Below are 17900 nucleotides of genomic sequence, written 5' to 3'. Positions count from 1 at the left end.
AGTTTCCTGTTTGGAATGACTTTTATTCTGTTTGACTGCTCGAGAGGCAGACCAAAAAAAAAAAAAACCTTTCCTCCCTGTGCATGTGTTCGGGATGAGATTCCGGACAATGATTATGAATTCCGGAGCTGCTGTTAGCCTGTGGTAAGTGTTTCTGTCCAATAGGTTGTGTCAAGATGGCTGCCAGCACAATCAAACCAAGTCGGCCAATACCATCTTCACATATGCGTCAAACACTCCTCTCCCTATTTGAGGTGCATTCGACAGGTGTCTGGAGTATAACAGTCGAACGGCGGCCAACATTATTGTGAATGATGCAGATGATGCAGGATATCTGCTCGGGTGCACAATGGCCATACAATTTGGGGTACAAAAGCTCACACCCAACTTCAACTGATTTTCAACTAAAACTGCATATTGATCCCAATGTACAACCAGTTATTCAACCCAGACACAGGATGCCATTTCACCAGCGAAGACAAGTGAGAGCAAAAGTGGTTGAACTCCTCAGCTTGAACATCAATGAACCGCCTCCTGGACCATCCTCATGCGTACCTCTGCTGGTTATTATTCCCAAAAAGAACGGCTATATTTGTGTTTGTGTGGACATGCACAGACCAAACATCAATATCAAACAAACTCTGTATCCGATCCTAACCATTGAAAAATCCCTACAAGATCAAAATAGTGTCACCATTTTTTCAAAGTTAGACGTCAAATGCCTTTTCTGTGTTCCGGAAGTGACATTGTGCAGCTTCATAATTTTGGCAGCAGGCATCAGCTTGGAAGCTGGAAAAGTTGACAGTCAGGAACTGTTTAACTCTGACCAACATAGTTGAGGTTCGAAGTTTGCTTGGTCTTGCGCACCATCTCGCTCACTTTGTTCCTAATTTTGACCCTGCCACCAACCAATTTGCTACTTTTACCCATGAGGATACAACCTGGATATGGACTAACACACACTAAATGGCATTTCATCAGCTGAAAACGGGGTTAAAATGTACCATCACTTGGTTACTGGTTAACCCTAAGGCTTGTACTCATGTCACTGTAGATGCAAGTTCCGTGCTATGAGTTGCTGTTTTCGAACAAACTTTTTCAGACAACACCACAAGACCTACTGCCTATGCCAGCCGCACCCTCTCATAAGCAGAGCAGCGATGCTCTCAAACAAAGAAAGAAGCACCAACTCTTGCCTGGGCTTGCAAAAAATCCCACATGCATTCGATCGCCTTTCAGATCACAAGCCTTTTGAGGTTATTTTCAGCCCAAGAGGAAAGCCTCCAGCCTGAACTGAAAGGTGAGCACAGCACCTTCAGCCATATAACTCCAACATATGGCATATCAATCCTGCGGACATTTTTTGCAGGCGTCCTATAGTATACCCTCGACAGAGGTGGACAAAATCTCCCATTATGCCACTGAGCAGTATATACATTTCCACATTTATCATGGCATACCGGAAGTCATGACATTGCAGTAAATAACGGAAATGTCAAGACAGGATGATGGATTGACTTGGGTTCGTCGCTGCATTTTGTCTGGGTGATGGCCAAATCCTTATTGGAATACCTGCAAACATCAGAACCAAACTAGCAATAAAAAACGACCTTATCGTTCGAGGCTGTCACAAAATCGTTTCCTGCATGAATGCATGCTCAAAGTAGCTCAAGAGAGTCAAGTTATCATGAAAACAAAGCAGTTACTCAGTCAGAAAGTATGGTGGCCTTTTACTGACAATGATGTGAAAAACATTGTAGTGCCTGCCGTGCATGCCAGTGTGTCAGCACATATGTTCAACCTGTACCGTTACAAATGATTAAGATGCCCACCAATCCATGGGAGGTCATCCATGCTATCAGGTGCGCACCATTCCCCACTAGGGAATATATCCTGGTCATTGTCGACAAATGTTCCCTCTGGAAGCAATTATTGTCATCCACCACTACCCAGTCAGTTATAAGGGGCCAAACAACTTTTATCCACTCACGGCTTGCCACATGAAACTGTATCAGATAATGGACCCCGGTTCGTCATTTTTGAGTTCAAATAGTTTTGCAGCATTCATGGAATCAAACGTCGCAAAATGTTTTTAAAAAAATTACACCACATTCGTTTTGAGCCAACTCGGAAGTCGAACGTCCCCCCCCCCCCACCCGCACCCTGGGAAAAGATCTTCCCATAGGAAGCAACGACCACAGGAACTCTCACCTTTCTGCGGAATCATCGCTCAACACCACATTGCGTCACAGGGCAGCACTTCTTCACAGCAGCACTTCTTTGAAGGAGAGAATTCCACACTAAAATTCCTAAACTTCCAACTCAGATCAACATTCCTGTACTCTGGACTGTGAGACTGGGCTCTCAAATAAAATGCGGAAATGAAGAGGCATCCTACAACCCATGACATACATGTCGGTGATGCAGCTCGTCTACAACAACCAAATCAGAACAAACTGAGTACCACCCATGATCCTCACCCTTACACAATCGTAGCATTAAAAGGGACGGGTGTTTTTCTTCAACAAGATGGACAGAAAATCATGTGCAACGCATCACAAGTTCGACGATTTATCGGCAAAGTTCATCTACAGTTTAACGCAGAAAAACACCAGCAATTTATGGGAAATCTACATCTTTGCTACAATGTAATGGCCAATCTCTGCGTGGGCGGCAAGACAAGTCAAAACAAATAACAAATAAAATACCTTGAATGCTAATTGATCCGCTGCGAATAAAAATGAAGCCGACGTTTCGGAACTTGCCCTTCGTCGGAGCCAAAGAGAAAGGCTATTCTCTTTGGGCAAGGCCCGGAACGTCGGCTTCACTTTTACTCACGATGGATCAATTATCGTAAGTTATTTTACATCTCTTTTATACAATCTTGTTTGGCTCACCAGAACAGCTCGATATTCTTATCAGAATAAAATAATACGAATGACATGCTTACAAGCTCAAACTCAGCATACTGAAAGTGTTTGTTTATGCTTAACATTTAGTTCCACCGAGAACATCTTTAATGATAACGGTAGAATTAGTGTCTGCAAAGAGAAGGGAAATCAAGTGCTGTACTGCGATCTGGAGTTTCTTCATTTGGAGGCAAAAATATAATTCAAAAATATTATCTTTCATCGCACTCAAGGCGAGTCGGATGCTCACTTTACAACAATAAGCGCTTTGTCGTCAAATCCCTCATGCTCGGCAGAAGGACGACGACGGAGACGGCGGTTGGAATATAATTAGCGAATAAAAATCGAATACATCGGTGAACACAGTTTGTATGATAAAAGAATGGCACAACTTTTTTTTAAATAATTATTTTCTTGTAAGCAGCTTTCGGAGTGAAGGTTTGCATTTTTCTCCAAATTTTACTCATCTTATCTTTCATCTGCTCCACCTCACTATTTAATCAACCTCATTTGTCTCATATTCTGATGAAAGCATCACTTACATGTTATACGGGGGAGTCCAAAAGCCCCCCCCCCCCAAAAAAAAACATGAAGGAAAGAATGGTCCAGTGTCAGCTAAACTTTGGCATAAATGTTAGCTATTTCTGTTCTAGTTTCCAGCCATTATCACACATTTTATCAGCAGCGCTGAGTTTCCTGATGTCAATGAAATGGAAAAGACTCTTTTGGTTCTGAAGCCTTTTGGGAAGGGGATTAAAAAAAAAAAAACTTTGAATTCCCCCTTGTGAGTCACCTCTTTCCAAAGCATTTCCTTGTCGGCACAATTTTTATCTTTCTTACATCAAAGCAGTTTAGAAAAATGAAAGTGATGCTGTGTGTTTGGCCTGATGGTGGTGTTGGGTGAAGCAGGATTGACTGCATGACTCGGTGGACATTGTCATGACAAGTGCAGTGAAATGCATTCAGGTGTTTTTCAAAGCTTCTCATGCCATCATCTTCAGTTTTGCAGGCAATGCTAGCTAAATCTCAACACCAACTTCAAACAATTCATTATCACCCTCCTCGACGATTCAGCTCACACCCTCCACCGCCTGCTCATCTTGCTCATCTTCATCACTTTCGTTCAAAACGTGGTTTACTCTTTCAGTTGGCAGAATTTCCTCTGGATCACAATTCTTCTGCAACTCACAAGTGTTCCTTTCCAGCAGCACATTACTCTCCTCAAGGCGGAAGAGTTCCTGCTCGAGGTGGTATACTCGACTCCTCATAACCTGTGTGGTGGTGATAGAGTGAAAGGGGGTGACTGGAGCGTAAATATTTATATATATATATATATACACACACACACACACACACACACACACACACACACACACACACACACACACACACACACACACACACACACACACACACACACACACACGGGTGAGCCAAAAAGTATCCGCAATATAGTTTTATTTAAATAATATAACTACAATTGAGCATGTACAACATCATTTTTCCACATCGTCCCCATCCTTTTCAACACACTTAGTCCATTGGTTCACAAGCTTCTGTATGCAGCCCTCAGAAAAAATGTTTTTGGCTGAGTGATGAGCTACACATGCACCGCTTCTTTCACTTGTTGGTCACTGGCAAAGTGGCGGCCTCTTCAAGTATCCTTGAATGGACCAAAAAGGTGAAAGTCAGAAGGGGCCACGTCAGGACTGTACGGAGGATGCTCTAACACCTCAAAGATCATTTGCCGGAGAGTTTCCACAGTATGGGCGGCAGTGTGTGGACAGGCATTGTCATGGAACAATGTAACACCTTTCGACGGTAGCCCTCGGCGTTTCCATCGAATAGCTGGTTTCAACTGGCCCTGGAACATTTCACAATAACGGACACCATTTACTGTTGTGTCCCCTCTTGATAGTGTTCCAAAATTGGGACTTGTGGGTCTCAGAAAAGTGTGAACATCAGTTTTCCAGCTGATGGTTGACTTTTGAACTCCTTTTTGACTGGTGATGTTGCATGTTTCCACTCCATACTCTGGCGTTTGCTCTCTGACTCGTAATGGTGGATCCACGTCTCGTCTCCAGTAACAACACGTCTCAAAAAGCATTCCCTTCATGATGAAAGCGGTTTAAAAGGCTTTGGCAGATTGTCACACAGTTGCACTTGTGCTCTTCTGCGAGTTGTTTTGGAACCCATCTTGCAGAAACTTTTTGAAAGGCAAGTCGGTTGTTTATGATTTCATGTGCAGAACCATAACTGATGTTCAGATGTTGTTCCACTTCATCAATAGTTGACCGTCGGTTATCCACAGTCATGGCGCAGACTCGTTCAATGTTTTCTTCTGTTGTGGATGTGGATGGGCATTCAGATCGTTCCTCATCAGTGGACACTTGAGCGACCGTTTTTGAACAAGGTAATCCAATCATATACTCTCTACTGTGGTAAAGCACTGTTGCCGTATTGTGCTGAAAGTCTGTGATGGATTTCTGCCCCCCACCTCCCCCCGGTGGAACTTCAGCCCCCAAAAATCGTACCACTGCACGTTTCTCTTCTTTGGTGCAAACGGACAGTGGAGCAGTCATGTTAACTCCCTTTCACCGACACAAATACTGACTGCTCAGGTTAAAACTGCTTCACAATGGCACAAAAATTCATGCTTTACCTGTGAGTACAATAAGCAATGTAACCAACACAACACAGTTTTTAATAAATCATTGCGGATGCTTTTCGACTCACCCTCGTATCATTTCTATCTGAATGGGATAAACAGCCATTCCTCTGCGAAAGATCATTTGAATCAACGGTATACAAAAATATACCGGAATTGCAAATTAATCTGCCAAGGAAGAGTGTCTAATGGAGTATCCGATAAATACAAAGATTTAAGAAGCTTAACGTGCACATGATATTTGGCCAATCATGCAAGTGTCATATCTACAACCCACATGTTATTGTTTGCTCAACTCAGATGAATGTAATGGGACATATTATCAATTTTGTTTACTTGATGCTTATAGTATTTAACTTGTTTGTCGTATGGCGAGAGTTTGTATTTTCAACACAGCTTTATCAATTCTGTCAATATCTCATGATATTCACAGCAGCACTTTGAGTGCTGCTGACGTTGTTTCGATCAGAAACATATTCCAACAAGACAATAAAACCAATAGTTCTGAACATATGTTCAGAAACAAAAGTTGTTGCTGGTTGTCATCATCCAAAGCGAAAAAAAAATTTCAACATTCAGAAAAACGAGACATCTATTTTGTAATCCCTTTATTAATATAATGGCAAGTGTGTGGCCAAGGTACTGGTGTAAAGGCCTTATGGCACCCCGTAAATGGACAGCCACATGATATTTTATGTCCACGCCGGTGCTTGTGAAAGAGCTGGCATTTTGTCCTTGCCAAAAGATGACCTCTGATGTGCAGTGCACCATCCTCTGATAACGGCCATTAAAAGTCTCAAAACCAGATGGTTCGGAGGTGAACACATGCTACCTATCGAGAGCTTTCCTGTTGTCTCCTCAGGGACTCTTACAAGACACATTTTGTCAACTGATGTATCGAGGGGAGGGATCATCGAACATATGCCCTGTGACGGGCTGAAACAAAAGGACTTTTAAAATTTTAAGTGGATAATTTTAGAGCGATGGTGACAAGCCGATCGACAAATGAAGGAATTGAAACTTTGAATGTATTCAACTCAAACTCCAGAAGAAATGAAGCGGAACTTGTCAGAAAGAAAATTCAGAAAGAATCAACTACTCCTGCAATGGGGAAAATAAGGAATAAAAACAATTGGTTTGAGGCATTTGTTTCACAAAGTGCCTTAACTTAGTGTGTGGTTCCCTCAGCCTGCCAAAGCAACAAAGTGAACAAGAATTTTGAAATAAAAATATGTCAAGCTCAAAGTTCTTAATCAGGTAAAGTTGAATAGAAAAATTTGCGACAGCTTGCCAAGGTGTGTCCACTTCGACGACAGACAGAAAAAGAAAAAGGAGAGAATGAAAGCGATTACTACGATTCTATTTTCACTCTCAAACTATTATTAAATATATATATATATATATATATATATATATATATATATATATATATATATATATATATATATATATATATATATATATATATATACACTCTGTGTTAACAATATTGTGGCATTACCATTTAGCCACTCATCCAAAATTAGTTGTGGTAACAAATGATGAAAAAGGAACGGTTTGCTTCCATTAAGGGGAAAGGCCTTGGGGAAACTGTTACAAAAGGTCAATCTATGATTGTGGATTCTCTGTAACACACGGTGATTGTTCAATAACATCAAAATACCTACCTGTAAGTCAGAAATCAACTCGATGTGTTGCCTACGTAGATTTTCGTAAGCCGCTGCAAGTCCTTCGTTTCCCGCTGCTTTGGCACATCCACTGTTTGTGGGAAGTTCCTCGCACAATACGCGAAATTCTACTTCATAGGCATGCAGCTTGCGGGAGATGTCCGTCTCTGACACCTGTGACACAAGGTTATATTGTAATGACATGCAGGCTTGTGATATATTGATTTGGTGACATTTTAAAGGCAAGGAGACAAGGTAGCAGAAGCCACAAAAGAAAAACGAACTTAACAGATTATTTGAGAATAACGGCTCACGCGTCCAACCTTTGAACTACAGAGGAGCCTTCAACTGGGACTGAGCACATCATGTTTGTCAAGCCGGAAGAAAAGGTAGAGTTGGGTTGGATGATGAGGAAGGGATGGGGTGGAAGAAGTGTTTTGCTCAGGCAAATGTCTAGGCTGAGACATAGAGCATGACCTTTTAATCTTTGCCTTTGCAATTTTTTTTTTTTAACAGTGCCTTTATGATTTTTCCACACATTGTTGAATGTGATGTTTCTCAAGGATAATCAGTTCTTCTCAAATTTGGTTACATTGATGTCATCCTTCAAACTCATATCGAATAAATAACAAATCTCGACTTTTCCAACACTTTCGAGACAAGCGATCAGCAATGAAAACCTCAGAAAGCGAACCTGCCCACCTGTGCCAACACCCACTTGAGATGATGAGTATCAAGTAGGGGGAGCGAGTTCTTGAGGAAGTCTGTGATACTCTCAAAGCTATCCTGCTGCATAATCTCTGCCTGTTGTCTCACTACCAGTCCTTGTGCAACTTTGAATATCACCTCTGCCCCTTGTAGAAACACAAAGTCTGCACAGGAAGAGTGACAAATGAGGTTAGTCTCAACAATAGTTATTGAAAGTCCACCAAACTGGTGTTGGCGAGTCACATTACCGACATAATTATTAAAATGCGGGGAACAAGTCAATGCCAGGCAAGCATTTAGTTTACATGGGATGGCCAAATTAAAGCATGCAAACATGAAAATAAAATCTTAAGAGCAAATGCAATGTTATCTGAACTGGCTTTAAAGTTTCTGACAAAATAAGCAAACATGATCCGTCTGTAAAAAGGTAACCCGAATGGAGCAAACTCACCGAATATGCGAGAGACGAAGCCGAGAGGAAACTGCGACGCAAAGAGAGTGATGAACCAGGGAGTAGCATAGAGACACGGGCCAACCTCGTGGTTGAATAAGTGCAGGTACAAAGAACCATTGTAGTCAAAGAGTAGGCGAGATAGCTGGAACATCTCCACCTTTGGGAAATATGTGTCATTGCATACCCTACATTAAGAAGAAGCCTGTCTTGCAAGGATCCCATCTTGCAACTGAAGAGCATGGAAAGTAGAATAGAGAATTGGATGAAAGTAGTTTAGGTGCAATGGAGACTCGCCAATGTACCTGAAGAGCAGACATGTCAGGCAAGTAGCGTCGGCGTAGGCCGAGGTCGAACATGAGGAACTTGAGCTGCTCAAAAGCGAGTTCTTCAGGCAGGTGAAGTAACAGAACACCAGCCACGAAGCTTAAGCCCTGTGGCATCAACCGTACATTGTCATTCCTCAAGTAATTTACTAGTAATTCTGCTTTTCATGCACCAAGTGTTCATCCTTTGTTGCTCATCATTCTTTATCTCATGAGAACACCTTTGGATGCTTTCCTGAGGACACATACCTGGCAGTAACCAACTTCAGGGTCAAGCAGAGAGTAGGCCTTTAGGATGTTGTACAAAGAAAGCTGTCCAGAGCCCAGGTGAGCAGAGAAGTAGGGATGATTTGGGAATGTACGTCCTGTAAAGCAATGATGCAATAGCGAGTTCAGTGAATTTCTCAATAATTTTCGTAAAAACGGCCAAGTCCAGCCTTTGTAGGTCCATGAATGGCTGTGCAACATCACATGCTCAATGAAAGTACCGATAATCTTAAATGTCAGTCAATAGATTTGGATAAGATGAAATGCCATTGTTCAAAAAAGAAAGCCACTGCAGTGGATCAAAAAACATCCGAGAGGGAAAAAGAAAAATCACTGCCATCCGACATAAGTACAGAGTTGTAGCAGTCGTAGTAAAGCAGGGCTGGTAGGATAGCCTAGGCCCGAGAGGTATGCTGACTCGCCTCTGAGTTGTCTAACTTGGGTAGGAAACTTGGCCCAACTATAAAATGCTCATCCTCATGTCTCTCGGGAGAGCGAGGCATCAATGTGTGTGCCGCCCCTCTGATGGAAGTTAAACTGGACGTCCAATCTGCTGGCATTTGTTGGTGGACGCTAAAGATCCCACAGTGGCTTTCATGAAGAGTAGGCAAGGAATCGGCAGCACCCTGAACAAATTACAAATTTCTGCCGTGAATAACTGTGAGGAAGGCAATGGCAAACCACCTAGTACAATCCAGGTGCTTTGCCATTGCCTTGCAGCTTCGATGGCATAATAGTTAAGAGTCTTGGAGGATGGTACATATCATCGGTGGTAAAGCTACATAAACCAATGTTTTGCGTGAAACGCAAGATAATTAAAGGAAAAAAACAACCTGGGAATAAATCAATAACTAGAACAGTACTACGTAGGGCGCATACCTCCGCCAGGCTGAACAGTTTACATGTTTGTATCCCACTGATAGATCAGATCTGGATCCGGTCCTGAAATAAAATCAAATTGGCTTGTTCTTGTCATCGAACCGACACATCCACCTAATTTTGTCATAACTCGTCCACAATTTTTTTAAATATCAATGCGGAACGTATGAGTGTCAATATGAAATATCAATGCGGAGCATCCATCCATTGTTCATCATTTTTTTGGTCCCATCTCTGAATGGTGAAGAATCACTGAAAATATGTTTTAAATTCTCGTATCCAGGCCCAGATTTTTTTTTTTTGTATACCTTGGTCGAGGCTCGTATGAGAGCTAACACACAACTCACAGCAAGGAGGTATGAGACAAGAGGGGCGGGAGTGGAAGGGACAAAACAGTGGGGAACAGACACATTAGGTGAACTGTGGAAGGGAGAGGGATGGGGATGGGACGGGGAACATGGCGAAGAGAAGATGGACATTACAGGGACTTTCAGGAAGGAAAGCAGGGGAATTGAAGGAAGTGGGCTTGGGTGGATTATCGGGGGTAGAAAAGATCGAGGATTTGGATGGGGGAAGATAAGAGGTGGTGGTGAACAGCTGTTTTGAAAGCCTGGAGGGAAGAATGGGAAAGAATAGAGTGAGGAAGTTTATTCCAAAGGCGGGAAAAAAGAGGAATGAAAGAGTGAAGGTGAGCAGTGATTCGTGATTTTGGTAGTTTTACCAGAAGGGGGTTGTTGGCGGACCTTGAGCGCCCTGCGGAAATGTGGTGGGGAAAAATCGCAGAGAGAGCAGGGGGGGCAAGGCTGGAGAGGAGTCGGTAGAAGACAGAAAGACCACCGACCAACCTGCGGTGATTGAGTGAGAGGCCCAAAGACTCAGCTTCATTGCGGGAGATGCCGATGATCTTAAATGCCCTGGTTTCGACAGCATGAAGCCGAGAAAGGTGGGAGGCAGGAGCACCAGCCCAGAGGGGAGAGCAGTACTCCATCAGGCTACGGACAAAAGCTTTGTAAGTGGTCAGGAGCTCAAGAGGGCCGAGGAAGGACTTTGCACGACGGAGGATTCCCAGTCGGCGACTGGCTTTTGAGGCGAGGTTGGAAATGTGACTTTCCCAGGAAAGGTCATGGCAGATAGTGAGACCCAGAAGCTTGAAAGAAAAGACTTCTTCCAGAGGATTGTTGAGAAAGTGGATGGGGGGGGGGGTTTCTAAACGGTCCTTTCGAAGAGACATAGTGAGAGTGTGAGATTTGTCTGGATTGAAAGACATGTTCCACGTGTTGGACCAGTTTGTGATTTTATCCAGATCTGCAGTGAGCGAAGAAGCTGCTGCTTGCCGGTCTGAGGGATGACAGATGGTACGGCAGAGGGTGGAGTCATCGGCAAAGAGAAATAGAGGATTTTCTAGAGAGTCCGAGAGATCATTGATGAAAATCAGAAAAAGAACAGGGCCCAGAACGCTACCTTGAGGAACTCGAGCCTGCACAGGAAGAGGGGATGAAAGAACTCCATTTAGGGCTACACGTTGACTGCGACAGGAGAGGAAGTCTGCGAGCCATGAGTGGAGATGGCCTTGAATACCATGGGAAGAGAGTTTGGTGAGTAGGGCAGGGTGCCAGACTGTGTCAAAAGCACGTGATATGTCCAGGGATACGGCTCGGATTTCCTGTCTGGCATTGAGACCTCCATCCATTGATGGGAGAGCAGAAGCAGCATATCCAGGGTAGAGTGACCTTGTCTGAAACCAAATTGATGATTGGAAATCAAGCCATTGGAGAAGAGGAAGGATTTCATGTCTGAAGCGATGATGGATTCTATAACCTTGCTGATGATTGGGAGAAGGCTGATTGGTCTGTAGTTACAGGGATCTGTTTTTGCACCTTTTTTATGCAGGGCAGTGATGTTAGCAGATTTCCAAGCAGATGGCAGATGACCTTGGGCAAATGAGAGGGTGAATAGAACAGAGGGAGGGTGAGCAAGAGCAGAAGAGCAGGCTTTGAGGACACGTGGGCTGATGCCGTCTGGACCGGTTGCAGAATCTGACTCGATGTTTGAAAGCAAGCTCTCCACCTTGTCAGGAGAAAAGGATACAGAGTCCAGGGACAGTTGGGTGCGACTGGGTAAAGTGGGTAGAGATAGTGATGGGTTTAGGACACAAGATTTAGCTGCAAACACCGAGTTTAGACATTCAGCTTTATCACGTGTGGAATCAGCAGTGTGGCCATTTGAGGTAAGGGAGGGGATGGAGGGGGAACATACACCAGAAACAGATTTGATTAAACGCCACCAGGATTTTGAGGAGGGAGAGAGGTTTAAGAGTTCAGACTTGAGATGAGAAAGATGTTGTTTTCTGGCTCTCCTGAGGGTAGAGACACACTTGTTCCGAGCTTTGTGGAAAGAACTGAGATTGCCCTCAGTTGGGTTTGCTTTCCATGAGGCAAAGGCAAGTTGTTTCAGGACAACTGCCTCGCCACAAGCTTCAGTAAACCAAGGGCGGGAGGAAGGGTAGGACAACTGAACACGAGAGGGGATAAATCTGTGCATGAGGGACAGCAAGTTTCTTTGAAAGAATTCCCAGGATGAGTTGATGTTTGAGAAAGTAGTGATAGGAGACCAGTCTGTAAGTTTGATGGCTGCTCGGAGACCCTGCCAGTCGGCTTGAGTGAAATGCCAGACTCGACGGCGGTGAGGTGGTTCTCTGATAACAGCCAGAGAGATGTCCACTTTAACAAGGACGTGGTCAGAAGAACCAATTGGAGCGGAGGAAGAGCAGCAGATATTGTCAGGGAAATTTGTCAAAATCAGATCCAGAGAGATGGAGTACCATTGGTTGAGATCCGGGTCGGGAAGTTGACCGATTGAGTCAGTCCCAATGAGTCGCAGAAAGCTTTTGCTGATGTGCCATGGCAGGTGAGAGAGGTACCCACACCTTGCCAACTGGCATGATGACAATTGAAGTCACCACATAAGAGGAAGAGAGAGTTTGGATGAGAAGATAGAAGATGGTCCATGTTTTCGGATAGTGAGGTGTAGATGGAGTCATCACTGTTCGGTGGACGGTACAGTACACATATAAACATGAGGTGGGAGTGGAGGGGAAGCCGAAGCCAGAGGTATTCCTGGGGGTGTGGGGGAGTGAGAGCAGTGCATGGAGAGTGAGAAATAGAGTCTTTGATAAAGAGAGCAACACCTCCACCAGGACGAGGCTCAGGTCTGTCATACCGTAAGAGGGAGTAACCGGGGAGAGATACTTGAGAGTCAGACACGTCTTGGGAGAGGAAAGTTTCTGTTAGGCAGATAATGTCTGGTTTGTCAGTGGCAACCTGTATGGAAAGATCTGAAAGGTTTGAGCGAAGGCCCCGGATATTTGAGGTCCGCACTTTTAATGAAGAGGTAGGGGAGGAGGCTTTGGGTGCAGGAGGTGGAGGGGGTGGGGGAGGGTAGGACAAGGGACGAGGGGGGGAGGTAAGGAGGGTTGTTGAAAGAGTGTGGGGTATTGCAGAATAGCGAGGGGAGGGGGCCGAATGAGGAGGAGAAAAGGCTCTGTGGTGCTGGGGGAGAGGGGGGACAAGAGACAAGGAAGAAGGCAGTTGAGGATTTGAGGAGGTGGAGTGAAGAGATGGAGGTGAGAGGGCAGTGGAGGGAGGCAGCTTGGTGGATGAGAGGGGGGGCAACTTAGAGAACGAAGAGTGAGGGGGATGAAAGGTGGGAGAAAGGGGTGGGTGAAATTTTTGAGAGAGGTGAGAGGGAGGCTTGGAGGGAGAAGAGTGGGATGGTTGCTTTGAGAGTGAGAGTGAGGGGTGAGGGGGGTGAGTTGGCACTGAAGTTGGAAAAAAAGAATGGTTGATGGAAAGCGAACATCCATGGCAAACTGTGGTTTTTAAAAGTTTTAGGTCAGAGATGCGATTTAACACAATTCTTGATGGATGGAATGAAGGCGAATTCAGAGAATGGAGAGAAGAAGCGCTGTAATAGTTGGATTTTTTAGGCAAGGAATGAAGGAGAGGTCGAAATGAGAGCAGTCTGTTAAAATAGCAGAAGAGTAGTGCATTGTGAAACAGTAAAGAGTACCACATGTGTGAGAGAGGAAGATGAAGCATTATAAGATCGTTTTTGTTGTTAATATTAATGTATGAGAGAGTTCAACAGATTAGGTCATGGAAGTGTAGAAAAAAATCGAGGAAGAAGACGAGGAGGAAGTTAAGAGGAAGAAGAAGAAGCAGAATCGGGAGAAGGTGAGCGTGTTGTTGTTGTTGTTGGGTATATATATATTTATTTTTTTATTTTTATTTTTTTGAGATAAGAAAGAGATTAGTTGGGAGAATGGGGGATGTTTGGAAAGTGGGGAGGATGAAAATTGAAGGTAATGGGGAGAAAAAACAAAACAAAAAAAATAAACGATCGAACACCGAGTGGAACCGGTAGGCCTCAAGCCTAGGTCTAGGCCTCAAACACCAGGTAAGAACGTCGACAAAAATATTCACAAAATAGCACGATTTTTGAAACAAAACCGAACTAGGAACACACAGTAACATGTAGGTGAGAAAATTAAACAGTTAAAACGGGACAAATAACAACCGGAAACTTAACTTTGAGAACGTCAGCAGGGAGCCCGAAGGAGACCTCTCGTCGCTCCAAAACCGGAACCGGAACTGTCAATCTTATCTTCACCAAAATCGAATCAATTCTTCCTTTTCACACCCAACATGTCCACAAAGTTTAATCTGAATCCGTCCACAACTTTGAGATTCTATACAATGTCGTTTTTAACCCCATCACTCAATGGTGAAGAATCCCTTCAAAATTCTCGGATCTGTGTCTTGATCCACATCTTCACCAAAATCGAACCAATTATTCCTAGTCACACATCCAACCTGTCCACCAAGTTCCATCTGAATCCGTTTACAACCTTTTAAGATATCGTGCTACATACAGTGCCGATAGAAAATCCACACCCCCTTTCAAAATTTTCACCTTTTGTTGCTTTATAGCCTGGAATTAAATTGCATTAAAACAAGTTTTTCCCACCTTTATTTACACATCGTAACCCACAACTTCAAAGTGAAAAACAAATTCTACAAATTTCAGAAAATTAATCAAAAATACAAAACTAGAATATCTTGGTTAGATAATTGTGTCCAGACTTTCTATAGGCACTGTATCATTTTCGACCCTATCTCTCAGTGGTGAGTTAATACTTGGTGGAAGCACCTTTGACCACAATTACAGCTGTGAGACTGTTGGGATAGATCTCTACCAACTTTGCACACCTTGATTGGGCAATATTTGCCCATTCTTATGTAGAAAACTGTTCAAACTCAATCAAGTTGCGTGGGGAGCGTTGATGGACAACAATCTTCAAGTCATGCCACAGATTTTCGATTGGCTTTAGGTCGGGGCTCTGATTGGGCCATTGAAGGACATTTATATTTTTGTTCCTTAGCCACTCCAGTGTAGCTTTGGTCGTGTGCTTCGGGTCATTGTCATGCTGAAAGGTGAACTCCCATCCCAATTTCAGCTTTCTCGCAGAGAGCAGCAGGTTTTTCTCTCGGATTTTTCTGTATTTTGCTCCATCCATCCTGAGAAGTGCCTCATTCCTTGCTGATGACAAACATCCCCATAACATGATGCTGTCAACACCATGCTTCACAGTCAGGTTTATGTTCTTTGAGTGATGTGCTGTGTTGGGTTTGCACCAAATGTAACGTTTTACATTTAGGCCAAAAAGTTCCATCTTTCTTTCGTCAGACCACAAAACTTTTTGCCACATGGCTTCAGAATCTCCAGAGTGGTTTTTTTGCATACCTCAACCAGGACTCTCGGTGGTCTTTTTTGAGTAATGGCTTCCTTCTTGCCACCTTATCGTACAGGCCAGACTTGTGGAGTGCTGGGTTATTGTTGTCTCACACACACACACACACACACACACACACACACACACACACACACACACACACACACACACACACACACACACACACACACACACACACACACACACACACACACACCAGTGTTTGCCATAAAGGCATGCAGCTCTTTCAAAGTTGCCATTGGCCTCTCTGATCAGTCTCCTCCTTGCTTCGTCATCCAGTTTTGAGGGACGGCCTGATCTAGGCATGGTCTTGGTGGTACCATATGCCTTCCATTTCTGAATGATTGTCTTGACTGTTCTCCAAGGAATATTCAAGGCCTTTGAAATATTTTATACCCATCCCCTGATCTGTGTCTTTCCACAACTTTATCCCTTTTTGCTCCATGGTCTTTTGAAAACTCCTTGGTCCCCATGGTTGAATCTTTGCTGTGAAATGCACCCTCCAGCAGAGGAAACCTACAGGAACAGCTAATTTTATTCTGAAATAATCAGAATCACAACAATTTAACACAGGTGGAGGCTAATTAACTCGGTGTGTGAATTTGAAGGTGATTGGTTACACCTGAGCTAATTTACAATTGCTATTATGAGGGGGTGGACACTTATCAAACCAAGATATTCTAGTTTTGTATTTTTCATTAATCTTCTGAAATTAGTAGAATTTGTTTTTCACGTGGAAGTTGTGGGTTACGATGTGTAAATAAAGGTGGAAAAAGTCTGATTTAATCTAATTTAATTCCAGGCTGTAAGGCAACAAAAGGAGCAAATTTTGAAAGGGGATGTAGACTTTCTATAGGCACTGTATCATTTTTGACCCTATCTCTCAATGGTGAAGAATCACTTAAAAAAAGTTAAAATAATAAATGTTGGAGCCAGATCTGGATCTTCACCAAAATCGAATCAATTTATCCTCATCACACACCCAACCTATCTCCCAAATCTGTCCGCAACTTTTAGAGATATCCTGTTCACAGACAAACAAATAGGGATGGAAACATAACCTCCGCCCACCTTCGGCAGTGGAGGTAATGACAAAGCCAAAGCACAGAAACCTGTCTGAAAGAAGGTGGCAGCTGGTCCCTCCCTATCCTCGCACAGTTAATACAAAAAAAACTTTGCTGATGTAAACATATTTGCTTTCACCAAAGTACCGCATGCTGCTTTTCGAAAATAATAGTCCAGAAATGTTCTGTGCAAACTAAGTCTGTCATCGTCTCTCTATAAATCAGAGGTCCAACATGATAATCCAACTTTCTGGCAGCACAATACATCCTCTAGTGTTTAAAAAGAAATGTGCAGTTTGTTAAGCCATAACGGTATGAGAAAGTGCAACACAGAAAGGGGCGAAATGTGATCGATAATGCAAAGACAAGTCATGCAGTACCCAAATCGATGATTATAGCATGTTGCTGTGTGGTAAGTTGGCGAAGCAGTTGTTTGTAAGGCGTGCTCGGTGCACAGTGCTGTGTGGAGATGCGATGGCACAAGCGATGCTGTTCTGCCAGGAAGCACCATATCTCACCACGGCGCTTCTGTGGTACTCCTACAGAAAGAATAAACCATGGAAATGGGTCTAAAAGTTATTTGCTAGTACTTGCAGCAGCATCTTTCTCATTAGCATATCTGTGATTAGATGTAACAAGGAACTTTGGCAAAGGAGGCCATTTGGCCCATCATGCCCACGCTACACTAACACCATGTCTATACGGTCACCCATCCACACAGCCTGGCTTGGCTTAGCGGTTAGGGTGGTGGCTTGGGATCCGTTGGCCACTGAATTAACACAAAGGGGTTGATTCAGCCTGTCATCTTTCTGAGTTCGGCAAAATGAGCACCAGTGTGTACTGGTAATAGGGGCATTGCATCAGCGGCATAGCCGTGCCCCTTACCAATGATGCAACAATACATCCATCCATTGGGACCATTGGGACTCTGTGCAGAGTGTTGGTGCCTTCTAAGCAGTCTTCTTGGCTAGTGGTACAATCCTGGATGGGTCACCACTCCGACATAGGATACCGGCAAGCTGGCACTCATTCTGCCAGCAGCCAAAAAAAGCCATACACGATAGGAACCCATCCACACGCAAGCTACCTACAAGTCCTGCCATATATCCCTGTACCCCTCTAACTATAACAACATATTGACGACGACCA

General features: G+C 43.7%; 2 protein-coding genes across 4 annotated transcripts in view; both read right to left on the bottom strand.

Moving 5' to 3' along the window:
* LOC147010996 (ubiquitin-protein ligase E3B-like) overlaps positions 1 to 2349 on the bottom strand; it is a 44481-nt gene extending 42132 nt beyond the window's left edge. The window contains exons 1-2 of the mRNA XM_085859552.1: positions 2212 to 2349; positions 1461 to 1572 (exon numbers count right to left, since the gene is read on the bottom strand). Coding sequence (XP_085715678.1) covers positions 1461 to 1536 — 76 coding nt within the window. The 5' untranslated portion in view covers positions 1537 to 1572; positions 2212 to 2349. The remainder of the gene's footprint in view (positions 1 to 1460; positions 1573 to 2211) is intronic.
* A 208-nt stretch (positions 2350 to 2557) lies between these two features.
* LOC147010995 (TBC1 domain family member 4-like) overlaps positions 2558 to 17900 on the bottom strand; it is a 99725-nt gene continuing 84382 nt past the window's right edge. For 2 of the 3 annotated variants that reach the window (XM_085859549.1, XM_085859551.1), the window contains 7 exons: positions 17132 to 17290; positions 8979 to 9094; positions 8709 to 8837; positions 8404 to 8563; positions 7947 to 8116; positions 7245 to 7418; positions 2558 to 4180 (listed from right to left, as the gene is read on the bottom strand). In XM_085859549.1, coding sequence (XP_085715675.1) covers positions 3980 to 4180; positions 7245 to 7418; positions 7947 to 8116; positions 8404 to 8563; positions 8709 to 8837; positions 8979 to 9094; positions 17132 to 17290 — 1109 coding nt within the window. In that variant the 3' untranslated portion in view covers positions 2558 to 3979. Of the gene's footprint in view, positions 4181 to 5441; positions 6679 to 7244; positions 7419 to 7946; positions 8117 to 8403; positions 8564 to 8708; positions 8838 to 8978; positions 9095 to 17131; positions 17291 to 17900 lie in introns of those variants that run through there. The other variant, XM_085859550.1, reaches the window with a different exon arrangement.

Source organism: Eptatretus burgeri, chromosome 16, assembly GCF_056783735.1.
Source record: "Eptatretus burgeri isolate ZD-2024b chromosome 16, Ebu_testis_v1, whole genome shotgun sequence".
Classification (NCBI taxonomy): domain Eukaryota; kingdom Metazoa; phylum Chordata; class Myxini; order Myxiniformes; family Myxinidae; genus Eptatretus; species Eptatretus burgeri.
This window is presented reverse-complemented; position numbering and strand designations above follow the sequence as displayed.